Genomic DNA, 12,714 nt, shown 5'->3' with positions numbered 1-12,714 from the left:
GAGGAGGTTCATCAAGTGGATTCCAGAGATGAGGAGGTGAGCCTTTGAGGAGAGATTGAATTGTCTGGGACTGTGCTCACTGGAATTCAGAAGAATGAGAGGGGATCTTGTGCAAATGTATAAAATTATGAAAGGCATAGACAAGATAGAGAGGTAAGATGTTTCCACTGGTTGGTGAGTCGAGAACTAGAGGATATAGCCTCAAGATTCAGGGTATCAGATTTAGGATGGAGATGAGGAGGAGAAACTGCTTTTCCCAGAGTGGTGAATCCATTGAAGCAGTGGAAGCTACCTCAATTAATATATTTAAGACACAGTTGGATAGAATTTTACATATTAAGGGATATGGGGAAAAGGCAGGAAGATGAGCCTATCATCAGATCAGCCATGATCTTATTGAATGGCGGAGCAGACTCGACTGGCCAGATAACCTACTCCTGCTCCTATTTCTTATGAAATAGAAATACAGATAAAAGGAAATTGGCAACTTTTGGAAAGATAAAAAATTTTAATACCATGATTCAATTGAATTGTTGAAGCAAATTGGTGTGTTTCAAAAGAGAGTTCAATCAAAGATTCAAAGGTTCCTATTATTGTTATGTCTCTTTTTCTCTTTGGCTTGGCTTCGCGGACGAAGATTTATGGAGGGGGTAAAAAGTCCACGTCAGCTGCAGGCTCGTTTACATTAAAAATGTAATTCACACGATATACTTCAACTTATGTTTGCCATAAGGCAAACAAAGAGTTGCCATGAGCATTACCCAGCACCCTCAACAACAGCAGAATGAGAAGCAAAAGAGAGTCCCTTCAGAGACACTGAGTGTTCATGGATTCATCACCTGGCACCCTCAACAACAGGAGAATGAGAAACAAAAGAGAGTCCCTTCAGAGACACTGAGTGTTCATGGATTCATCACCAGTATTCCCGCAGCCTCTGCAGTCACACAAACTCCAGTTCAAACCATCAGCAACCTGAGTTCCAGATCCAAAGTTCTGATACGATCAGAAAACCTTCAGCACCTGAAGCTCTTCGAGAGCCCTTCTTGCTCTCAGCATCCTTATGAATCCCGGTTTCAATAACTGGTTCTTATAAAACAGTCTCCAGCAGCTTCAGCCTGTGTGGGTCCTTAAGCCACTTAGCCCTTTGCTGGCTCCTGCTGTGGTCACCTTCCCTGTAGAGTCATCACCATGCTTCTTCTCAACAGGGGTGCTTTCCCCATTTGTCCACTGCTCTCCCAGAGTCTGAAAACCTTCGTGGAACGCTGCCCATCAATGTTCATGGATAAACCTGCTGTCATCCTGGCCACAGACCTCTTGGTTCCAGGATTTTAACAAAGTCGGCTCCTTTAACTGTCCATTTACAGTCTGTACAGAGCTGCTGGCATTAGAACTGGGCGGTAGGCACTGTTCCTTCTAAGCTGTGCACATGTGCACGTGCACACATGCTTTGCAACCAACGCACAAAGGAAATTAATGCATGCACAAAAGGTTAGTTACCTAAAATAAAGTAGTGATTAATAATTATACTGATTGAAAATAATCTCTTTGGTCACTGTTTCTGTTAACTAGTTGTTCAGTGTTTCAATACCACATTTGCACATCACAATTTACATCACCTCACCTTTCCTCTTCTGGTTTGTACAACTGCAGAATGGCTGCAGCCATGTTTGGCGGAAAGTGTTCATATCATAAAGTTTACAAAGATCTGTTTCAAATTCTGTAGATAGCTTACTGAATTTTAATGGAAAAAATATTGATTCACTATAATGAATTCAAAAGAAGTGAAAGGCGTGAAGTGCAAAAGTACTGTAAGGTTGTTTGAATGGCTTAACAAAATACTATAGTTACTTTGTAAAATGCAATTATACTTGTATTATATTAAAACATGCCAATACAGTTTTTTTAGCCATGAGAGATAAGCTGTGCCAAAATGATCTTGAAACAATTTCAAGTTTATATTTGCAGTGCGCACATACTTTTGTCACAGGAAAAAAAATTGCACAGCATAAGATTTTTGTGCACACTGACTACTAAAATTTAGAGGGAACATTGGCAGTAGGAACCTGTGGAGCAGTATCCTGTGTCCCCACTGCCCTCTCTCCTGGGTCCGCACTAGCGGAAGTGCTGCCATTACAGTAGCTCTGGCAGCGCTGCCATTTTTTGAACAAATTTGTAAAAAAAAATGTAATAACCCAATATAACCTTGAGGACAAGATATGGCTTTCTGCTACTATTTTTGGGAGCTAACGCTACACATATTGGTTGTTGGATCATATACAGGTATATAATATTGTATGCGTTTCATGAAGAATAAGAACAGGGCAACACGGTTGGCACAACGCCTTTACACCGCCGATGATTGGTACTGGACTGGGGTTCAAATCCGCGCTGTCCGTAAGAAATTTGTACATCCTTCCCACGTCTGCGAGGGTTTTCTCCAGGAGCTCCAGTTTCCTCCCATAGTTCAAAATGTACTGGGGTTGTAGGTCAATGGGGTGTAAATTGGGCAGCACAGACTCGTGGGCTGAAATGGCCTGTTACTGTGCTGTATGTCTAAATTAAATGTCCCATGTGACCAACTGTTTTCTGCACATATATTGTAACAATGTTCACGGAGAAGCAACCTGAACATCACTCAACAGAGAAATGATTGATATATTTGAAGATTTATTTGTTTGTCTAATTGATAATGCACTTTGTTTTAATTACTTGTTGTTTTCTAAGTAAGTGAATGAAATAAAGCTACCAATCCAGGTGCCACATTTCTTATACTTCAGGGTTGGAAAAACTTTGAGGGTGACAACTAATGTTGTGATTTTAGGTCTTTCTTTCTTCACATATTTCAAATAAATTCCAACAAGCTTGTGAAGACAAAATGAAGATTTTTTTGAATGCCTTATAAGAAAGACAATTGTTTTTGTAATAAACTGTAAATCATTGTGCGGTCGATGAGAAGCCAGCAAAGACAGGATGCACCTTAGGGTGGGGAGCACAGGGAAAAAGAGTGCATACCTGCTTTAGCTTTCGTTACATCCCATTTATTTTGTAATGAGTAAATTAGCTCATTTATATGTCACAAAATAAACTTTAACCATACATTTAAGAGTAAATGAAGGAGATTTATATTGGCAGTGATGGAGTGTTTCAGTTACAAGGGGAGACTGGAGAGGTCAGGTTTATTTTTTCCTGTAATTATAAGGGGTACAGCTCACAGTTTTCCTTTAACAGTGGTGAATAAAACTGGAGGGCATAGATTTGGTGTAAAGGGTAAGAGATTAAGAGAGCCCTTTTACATCTGGAGAGCAGTGAATACTTGGAATGAATTGTCAGACAGAGTAGTAGAAGCAGAATCATTGACAAAATTCACAAGATATTGAGATGAACCCTAAAATTGTCCAGGCTACAGATCAAGTAATATGGTAGGGAACTCAATGGTCAGTGTTGATGTGGTGAGCTAAATGTTGCATTTCCATGCTGTATGGCAATGTCTCTGGGTCAAAACGTTGTCTAAAACAAATGATGGAATATTAATGTATCTTGAAAATAACATCTTTGTTGCACTGAAAGAATGAAGCAGAAAACCATGCCAACTTGAGAATAGTAAAGCAACATGCAAAGTGCTGGAGGAATCAGAGGGTCAGGCAACATTAATAGAAGGCAATAAACAGTCAATGTTTTGGGCAGTAATCCTTAAGGTTAACCAAGAGTAGAGCAGAAGAGCTGCAGGGATCATCGAGGAAGAGCAGTGAGAGGGGCTCTCACAAAACTCCCATTAAAGAGAAGAAAACTTCTACAGGATTGGCATGGCATACCTTGAAGAGGCTTTGCAGTAGGGCAGCAAAATGGAAGCAAACAAGAAAGACTGCAGATAATGAAAAAATGGAGCAACACACAAAATGCTGGAACTCTCCTCTCTCACCGCTCCACTTCCACAATCTCTGCTACTCTCTAGCTCTACACTTGCAATACCTGATGAAGGGTTATAGCTCAATATGTTTGTCTATTGGCTTCCATGGATGCCACCTGACCCATTAAGTTCCGCTAGCATTTTGTGCATTGCTCCACTTTTTCAGCAGTCTTTCCTGTTTGCCTTGAGAACTGTAAAACCTTGCTTATGACAGTACAAAATCAGAAATCTTTCTTACTTCTTTGTAGAATCTGGGCTTTGGTTACAAGCCCAATATTTATTACTTATTATAATTGTCTTTGAGAAGATGATAAGTTAGCTGCTTTCTTAGCCTACTGTGGCCCATGTAGTGTAGGTTTTCCCAAAGTGCTGTACAAGAAAATCATCCAGGATTTTGATTCACCGTTGCAATGGAACAGTATGTTTCCAGGTCAAGATAGTATGTGACTGCAGGTGGCAATGTTTCTACATAGCATATGCATAGGTCCTTTGAGTTTTGGGGGTGTGGTTCTGAAAAACGCTACATTCATGATGAAGGAGCAGAAGGATGAGAATAAGTGCAATGTTTTTTTTTGTGTATGATAATAAGTTTCTTGAGTGCATTTAGAGGGGGATTTACAGCATTTAGGAAAGAGAAGTATTCCATCGTAGCTTTGTTGGTTGTAAAATGCCTTGGGAATTTAAGATGTGAGTCATTCTTATTCGACAACAACACATTATTTTGAGCTGAGTATAAGAAGAGATATTACCCCCAATCATTGTTATCTTTAATTTTACCTGTGCTTAAAGTTTGGAGCAAGGTTGTTAAGAAGGCTGAAGCTGTTGAACAGGAAGAACTTCAGTAAACATCAGTGAACAAGTTTGGATGAGTTAATTTTGTTTAACCCCTTGACAAGGCAGGAGAGCATATGAAGTATGTGAAGACCAAGAGGATGAATCAAGTAAGGATAGGACCCATCAGGGGTAATAGTGGGAATGTGTGCATCGAGTCGGAGGAGGCAGAGGAGGCCCATAATGAATACTTCGCTTTAGTTTTCACCAGAGAAAAGGACATGGCAACTGTGAGGATGACTTAAAGAGGACTGAAACACTTAAGCATGTTGACATTAAGAAAGTGGACGTGTTGGAGCTTTTGAAAAGCATGAAGTTAGATAAGTCGCTTGGACTAGACAAGATACACCCAAGGTTATTGTGGGAAGCAAGGAAGGAGATTGCTGAATCAATAGCACTGATATTTGCATTGCCTCTGGGGACAGAAGTATGGAGGATTGAAGAGTTGCAAATGTTGTTTTCTTGTTCAAGAAAGGGATAAAGATAATTCAGAAAATTACAGACCAGTGAGTTTTACTTCAGTGGTGGAAAAACTGTTGGAGAATTTCCTTAGAGACAGGATTTACAAGCATTTTGAGAGGCATAATGTGTTTAGGTAAAGTTAGCATGGCTTTGTCAGAGTACAGCCATGTCTCACGAGCCTGAATGTATACTTTGAGGATGTAACAAAGAATATTGTTGAAGGTAGAGCAGTGGGAGGCCTTGCTTTGTGGATACAGAATTGGCTTCCCCAGAGAAGATGGTTGTAGATGGTTGGTATTCCGCATGGAGGTCAGTGACCAGTGTCGTTCCACAGTGATCTTTCTGGCACTCCTCCTCATTGCAATTTTTATAAATGACCTGGATTTGGAAGTAGAAGGATGTGTTTCTAATAAGTTTGCAGTTAACACGAAAGCGGGGGGGTGGGGGGTGTTGTGGATCGTCAAGGATTGCCAGAGGTTACAAAAGGACATTGAAAGGATACAGAGCTGGTCTGAGAAACGACAGATGGAGTTTAACCCAAAATAATTTGAAGTGCTTCATTTTGGTAGGTAAGATTTGAAGGCAAAATACAATAGTAATGGGAGAACTCTGAGCAATGTGGTTGAAATGAAAGATCTTAAAGCTATTGCACAGGTGGATAGTATTGTTAAGAAGGTGTATGGTGTGTTGGCCTTCATTAACCATGAGATTGAGTTCAAGAACTATGTGATAATATTACAGACATACAAGACCTTGGTTAGACCCCACTTGGAATATTGTGTTCATTTCTGATCACCTCATTACAGGAAAGATGTGGCTGCTATACACAGGGTGCAGAGGAGATTTACAAGGATGTTGACTGGATTGGAGAGCATGTACTTAGTCTTGGAGTGACGGAGGATGAGGGGTGACCTCAAAGAGGTTTACAAAATGATGAGCGGCAAGGCTGAAATTGCTAACCCGAGGAGAAATAGTTTTAAAATGCTTGGCAGTAAGTACAGTGGGGATGTAAGAGGTAAATTTTTCACACAGCGGTAGGTGTATGGAATGTGCTGCCGGCAATGATGGAGGAGACAGGTACAATAGGATCTTTTAAGAGACAATTAGATAGGTGTATGGAACTGAGAAAAATGGAGCGATATGCAGTAGGGAAATTCTGTGCAGTTGTTCAAGCTGGTTATTCGGTCAGCACAATACAATAGGCCAAAGGGCTGTAGATTTCTATGTTCTATGAGAATTGACAATTAATCACTAATGTATCACACAGGGGAAACATACCACCTCGATGTGAGGTACTGAGAACTCCATTTTGAGAAATAATCACTCCTAGTGAAAGAACAATCATGAGGAATTCAGTAGTAGTATGGAAGAATATAAGCATTAGAATTGGCCTGGAGACTGAATCGCTAATTTTACAAATAAAATGTTTCTTTTATTCTCACATTACTCTTGGACAGATTGGAAATATCCAGTTCTAAGTGTGACAGACTCCATAGCTTAATTTTCCTTCTTAAATTCAACTCAAATGAACTTTCTTGTGGTTGATAGTGTTAATTCCCTTATTCTCCACCACATAATTTCCTTCAGCACATCCCCAGATTAGTTTCTCTTGTTACTAGTGTTGTGAATAAAGCAAATGTTGACAATTATAACATTGGTTAAATCTTAAGTAAGATGATGGTTAAAATGAAGACAGAAGAAGGCACTAGGAAAGGAAACAGAAACACAAAGGTTAAGACAATTATTGGAAATGGATCAAGTGCAATCTAGGTGAATGCTTTTCCGAGCACCTGTGCATTGCTCCATGCCAGCTGGAGCTCCCATTTGCTAGCCATTTTAATTCTCCTTCCCATTTCCACATCAACCTGTCTGTCCTTTGTCTCCTCTATTGACGTGTATGGGCATGATCTTGTTAGATCTATCTTCTGCTCAATACTTTATGATCCCAGGTTTACATTAACTATGACTCCATGATTTAAATAAAGCTCTAGGCCTCCCTGCTGAAGTCATCCCAAAAGTTGAGGATTTTATGAGCAAACAGCCAATTGGCCAAAGCCCAAAGAAGATCTCTAAATATTAATAATGATTGGCAATATTTAAAACAATTCAAAAGAATAAAAATATAAAACTAGTAAAATTAAAATGTCATCAATTAATATCAATTATTTTATCTAAAATTGGAAAAAATACCAGCACTTACCATTTACACCCAGCTTTGACATTTGTTCCATTCATGCATGCACCAGCTCAGAATCCAGCTATAAAATGTATGACTGATCTTCACCCCTGAACTTAAATGAAATGGTCAAGCAGGGGAAATGGAAGACTAGAAACACCAATATTTGACCTGATTTCAGCCATTGCAGAGGAAGGAACACACTGGTTCTCTAATAAATTCTGGCTGCAGTCTAATATCATCGAGGCTGTTGTTGGAGAAGGAAGGAATCCACAAATAATATTGCTCCACGACGTCTTGTCATCAATGTGGATTTTGATGAGAGAAGGAGCTGACATCATTTGCAGTACAAGAATAATCAAAATTTGGTAGAACTTTGCATCAAATGGTATTCTGTAACAGCTGATTACCTCCTTTTGATATATCATGCAGATAATACCAGGAGAGGGGTCGGCTCAGAGATATACATATGTTCAGGAAAATTGTTGGGAATTATAATGAAAGAAAGCGAGGCATATTGTGGATGGGTATGGGGGGGCGGGGGGGCTGGGAAATGGAAGTTGGAGGTGGAAGAAATCTTTTCTGGGCTCCACTCATATGTCCCTTACTTTTGATTGAAATATAAATTATTTTTAATTATATCAAAGGAATGAATATGCACATTTAAAAACAAATTTCTATTCAAGGAAACATAAAAATACCAGTCAGGCAATGAAACTAAACTAATAATGGTGGTGGGAAATAAATACTATCTGCAAAATGAAGTATCTCAGATTTCCACTTTACTGAAAAGAGTAATTTCTTCTCAGGATGTCCAGATCTGAGGTTGTTGACCAGGCCAAAGGAAGACACAAAATCTGCCACAGATGGGGCAGGAGATGCTTGACAGGCTGATGCTTGAGTCATTCGGCAATGTGGACGCTGGGCTTCTGGGTATCGTCCCGATGAAAGGCCTGCCTTGCCGAGTGCCCATCTGTATTCCCACGATGAGAGGGGAGTGTTAATTTTTTTTTCAACGAGGCTCTGAATTATTTCCACCGTTCATCTGGCCATTTCACGGTTTGAAGGAGCCGAGATTATCCGTTTTGGACACGCCAACGAGGAGAGCCAATCAGCAATTTAATTTGGCCAATCGCCACACCAGAGCTTTCTTCACGTGACCGGATGTCTGGCCCTCCCCTGCGCTTTCTGCGTGACGTCACCGCTTGCCCGCCCCTTGGCCTCGAGATAATGTTTCCTGGGCCAGCGGTCGGGTCAGGGAATTCCTATACCTGTAATCTAAATAAAAATAATAACATCGATAATGCCGAAAAAGAAAAAGAATGCAGCCACGTCTACACCGGCTCGGCCGCCTGGGTGTGGACCATTGCCCAGTACCGCAGAGGCGGCTGTGGCTGATCGGGCTCCAGATCCTACTTGGGCCTCGGCCTCAAATTCGACAGTTACCTCAGCTGGTGCCGCAAGTTCAGGGGTAAAGAAAGAGGAATTGCTGGATCGGATGACGGAGATGTTTTCGCATCTAGACCCGAGTGTTGTCTATGTGGTGCTATCGGAATGTGATTTTAAAGGTAATGGTGAACGCGCTGGCAGGCCTTTTAACTGCTGCCGAGACATCAATTGTATCGACTTCACTACTCCCCTCATCCATTCCAATCTCACCCCTTTGGAACACCTGGCCCTCCACTCATCTGCACTAATGTTGACCTCCCCATCAAGTCCACAGTCAGGGGTGGTGCTGCTGTGGTCTGGCTGAAGCCAAACGACGACTCTCATTCACTTCACCGCTCCAAAAGAACACTACCAAAACTCATCCAACTACTGAACTCGCCACTTCTGGTCATCTCCCTAGCACAGCCTCCTAGTTTACTGTTTACCAACCCTGCACTGCTTGTTTCTACCTCCTTCCTAAAATGCACAAGTCTAATTGTCCTGGTTTCCATTGACTGAACTGGCACTTGCTTAGTTCGACTCTATTTTGTTCCCCCCCCAGTCTAATCCCTCCCCACCCACATCTGGAACACTACTCATGCTTTCCATTACTTCATCAACTTCCAGTTCCCTGTTTACCATGGTCAACCAAGCACATATATACCTCCATTTCCCATATCCAAGCCCTTAGATCCCATTGTTTCTTTCTGACAATAGACCTAACCAGTCCCCCTTCACGAGCACCCTTCTCCAGCTGGCAGAACTTGTCCTCACCCTCAATAACTGCCTTTGCCATGCCACTTTGTCCAGGTCAAAGGGATAGCCATGGGTGCCTGTGTGGACCCCAGCTGTGCCTCCCTTTTTGTTGTCTTATGTAGAGTAATCCATGGCACAAGCCTACACAGGCAAGGCTCTTCAACTCTCTCCGTGACATGGACGACTACTTTGGTGCTGCTGTGTGCACCCAAGATGAGCTTGTCTGCTTCATTCACTTTGCTGCCAACTTCCACCCTGACCTCATATTCATTTGGTCCCTCTTTAGCAACACTTTTCCCTTTTCTCAATCTTTCCGTCTCCATCTTGGGAGACAAACTCTCGACAGATATCTTCTACAAACCCACCAACTTCCACAACTATCTTGACTACACCTCTTCACACACTGCTCCCATAAGGATTCCATTCCCTTCTCTCAATTCCTCTGTCGTATCTGCTCCCATGATGAGGTCTTCCATGCCAGATCATCAGAGGGTTCTCCAAACAACATGGTTTTCCCTCTGCCAATATCAACTTTGCCCTCACTTTCTATTACCTGCACATCTCCCCTGCCCTCTCTGACCTAGACGTAACAAGGGCAGGATTCCTTTTGTTCTCATCTTCCACCCCACCAGCTTCCAGATCCACCTCGGTTCTGTCCGCCGCAATAGCATGTATTTCTCAGTGGCCGCTCATTTCAATTCCTGTCCCATTCCCTTGCTGACATGTCTGTCCATGGTCTCATGCACTGCTGGACTGCGACCATCTGCAAATTGGAGGAGCAACACTTCTGTCTGGGCACTCTCCAACTGGATGACATTGACCTCTTTTTTCTGTTAAATGCTCCCTTCTCTTCTCTTTTCCCTGTTTGCCTTTCCCCCAGCTCTGTGTGCGCGTCTCTCTCTCTCTCTCTCTCTCTCTCTCTCTCTCTCTCTCTCTCTCTCTCTCTTCCCCCCTCTGTCCCCTTTCACAGAACCAAATCAGTTTTCACATCTCCTCTGAACCATTCCCTGGCTAGTCTTCAGTCTCTTTATTCTTAAGCCTTCTGTTCTTTGCTTCTTCCTTGGGGAAGGGCTGAGGTCCCAAACATTAGTAATACATCTTAATCTCCCATAAAAGTTGCAAAACTGACTGAGTTCCTCCAGCATTTCTGTGTTTTATTGCAATCACAACATCTTCACGCTTTTGTGTTTCACACAGTAGACTTGTTGACCCGGACCTGTACCTTCTACAGTTGGCTGCTGCCCCTCATAAATTGCTAGAGTTGATCGAGTTTGATTTCCCCTTGCCATGTGAACATCCTTATTTTTGAAGTTCTCATAATTTAAAAGCTGATGATCATTTTTGATTTGAAAATCAATAAAAACTGCAGATGCTGGAAATTAAAATAAAAACAGAAAATTCTAGAAATACTGCAGATCAAGCCTCATCTGTGCAAACAGGAACAGAGTAAATGTTTCATGTTGAAGGAAATTATTTTTATTGAGATTATTTATTGTGAGTTATTTGTAGCAATGTTCGTCTCAAGAATAGAATTTAACATTAACTTTACTGAGCAGTTGAAACGCTGATTTGTGCATTTTTTTCTCCCAGAGGCAAAAGAACTTTGTACTGAACAGGTATTAGTTGCCAGTTGATTAACATAAAGGCAAAAAACAACAGTTCTTGCTTCTGTCCACATTAATTAGATGTGTAAAAAATTTTGTGAATGTTGTAAATCCTTTTGAAACAGATTTTAAACTCAGTTTTTTGTATTTATTTTCAGTTAATATATTTCTGGTTATTAGACCTTGAACATTTGTATAAATTTTTTAGTTTCTTTAAACAAGTCAAATACAGTAATACCTGCATTTTAAAAATCTTTCATTGCTGATCGCCGTATTGATCAATCGTCAGTTTATGATATTTATATTAAAAGGAAAATATATGGTTGCGATTACAAAATGTACTGTCAGCATAGTTTTTTAATTTTTTTTGTTACTATCTTAATTTTCTCTGAGTCTTCAAGATCCTTCAATTATTGTCTGCTAAAAAAAATAGAATGAACATTGTACTTATATTGTCCTCAGTGTACAAAGCTAAGTTATAAAGGTGCATTTGCCTTTCTTAGTCATTAAATGTATTGCAGAGGGCCAAGCTACATTAATATGTAACCACTGGATCTTAAAAGGAGCAAATCTCAATCAAGAATGTTATCAAGCTAAACAGCATAATTGTCCAGTTTTCAATCGCTAAATTTTCCTTGGTGCGTCATTGTCCTTCACTTCTAGCAGGCTTCCAAAAGGAAAGGAGCTAATCTTCAGGACCAATGGGCCCCTCTACAGCCAAGATATAATATGGAGATCACATTTACTTGCAGGCTGAGTTCTAAGTAATCGCTGACTTCCTCACTAAACCATATGAAGCATTCAATTTCCACAAGCGTCCTCTATCAACCTGCCCTGATATGCGACACTGCTCTTTGGCAATGCAGTAAATCCATCCATTTGACTTGAATTTTATGGCTGTGAGAATACTGTGTCAAACTTTTAATTATTTGTGTCCAAGAACGTAAATGGCACCAGCGACCCAGGTTTGAGCCAGGCACTGTCTGTAAGGAGTTTGTACGTTATCCCCATGTTTGCATGAGTTTTCTCTGGATGCTTCAGATCCCTCCCATCCTTCAAAATAGTACAGGTGTTTTGGGTTAACTTGGGTATTGGGTGGCATGAACTCGTGAGTCTGTTACCATGCTGTATGTCTAAATTTTTTAAAAATTAATTTAAAAAAGCTGAAGTAGATGTGGTCTCTCACATCATTCATTGAGATCATATTTGTTTTTTTTAACCCCTATCACTCTTTTGTATGAACTACATTTTTTGGATCCCTTAATATATAAAAATTCTGATTTTTTTTTTCTTCCCTGCATGTACATGAATACTGAGGCTCCACAGCCTTCATGTGTTTAGTATTTCATACATTAACTATTTTCCAGTTGAAACATCTTCATGCCTTGCTCCAGTATGTCTGATCCTTTATTTTGAAATTCTGATGCAACCCTAGGGGAAAGTTTATCTTTGCATTTACCCTGTCAAGTCCTGTAAATAATTTTTTTTAAATGTGTTTTTCACTAAGATTTTCACTCTTTTTTAAAAAAAACTTTAGTATGTTTGGTCTG

General features: G+C 40.5%; 2 protein-coding genes across 7 annotated transcripts in view; one reads left to right on the top strand and one right to left on the bottom strand.

Moving 5' to 3' along the window:
* pds5a (PDS5 cohesin associated factor A) overlaps positions 1-8,619 on the bottom strand; it is a 222,185-nt gene extending 213,566 nt beyond the window's left edge. For 3 of the 5 annotated variants that reach the window (XM_069924887.1, XM_069924892.1, XM_069924888.1), the window contains exon 1: positions 7,401-8,618. In XM_069924887.1, coding sequence (XP_069780988.1) covers positions 7,401-7,403 — 3 coding nt within the window. In that variant the 5' untranslated portion in view covers positions 7,404-8,618. Of the gene's footprint in view, positions 1-7,400 lie in introns of all 5 variants that reach the window. The other 2 variants (XM_069924889.1, XM_069924893.1) reach the window with 2 other exon arrangements.
* n4bp2 (NEDD4 binding protein 2) overlaps positions 8,574-12,714 on the top strand; it is a 101,227-nt gene continuing 97,086 nt past the window's right edge. For both annotated transcript variants that reach the window (XM_069924885.1, XM_069924886.1), the window contains exon 1: positions 8,574-8,944. In XM_069924885.1, the coding sequence (XP_069780986.1) occupies positions 8,680-8,944 (265 nt within the window). In that variant the 5' untranslated portion in view covers positions 8,574-8,679. The remainder of the gene's footprint in view (positions 8,945-12,714) is intronic.

The sequence above is a fragment of the Narcine bancroftii genome, chromosome 3 (assembly GCF_036971445.1).
Source record: "Narcine bancroftii isolate sNarBan1 chromosome 3, sNarBan1.hap1, whole genome shotgun sequence".
Lineage (NCBI taxonomy): Eukaryota > Metazoa > Chordata > Chondrichthyes > Torpediniformes > Narcinidae > Narcine > Narcine bancroftii.
Note: the sequence above shows the minus strand (reverse complement) of the source record. Positions and strands in the feature narration are given on the sequence as shown.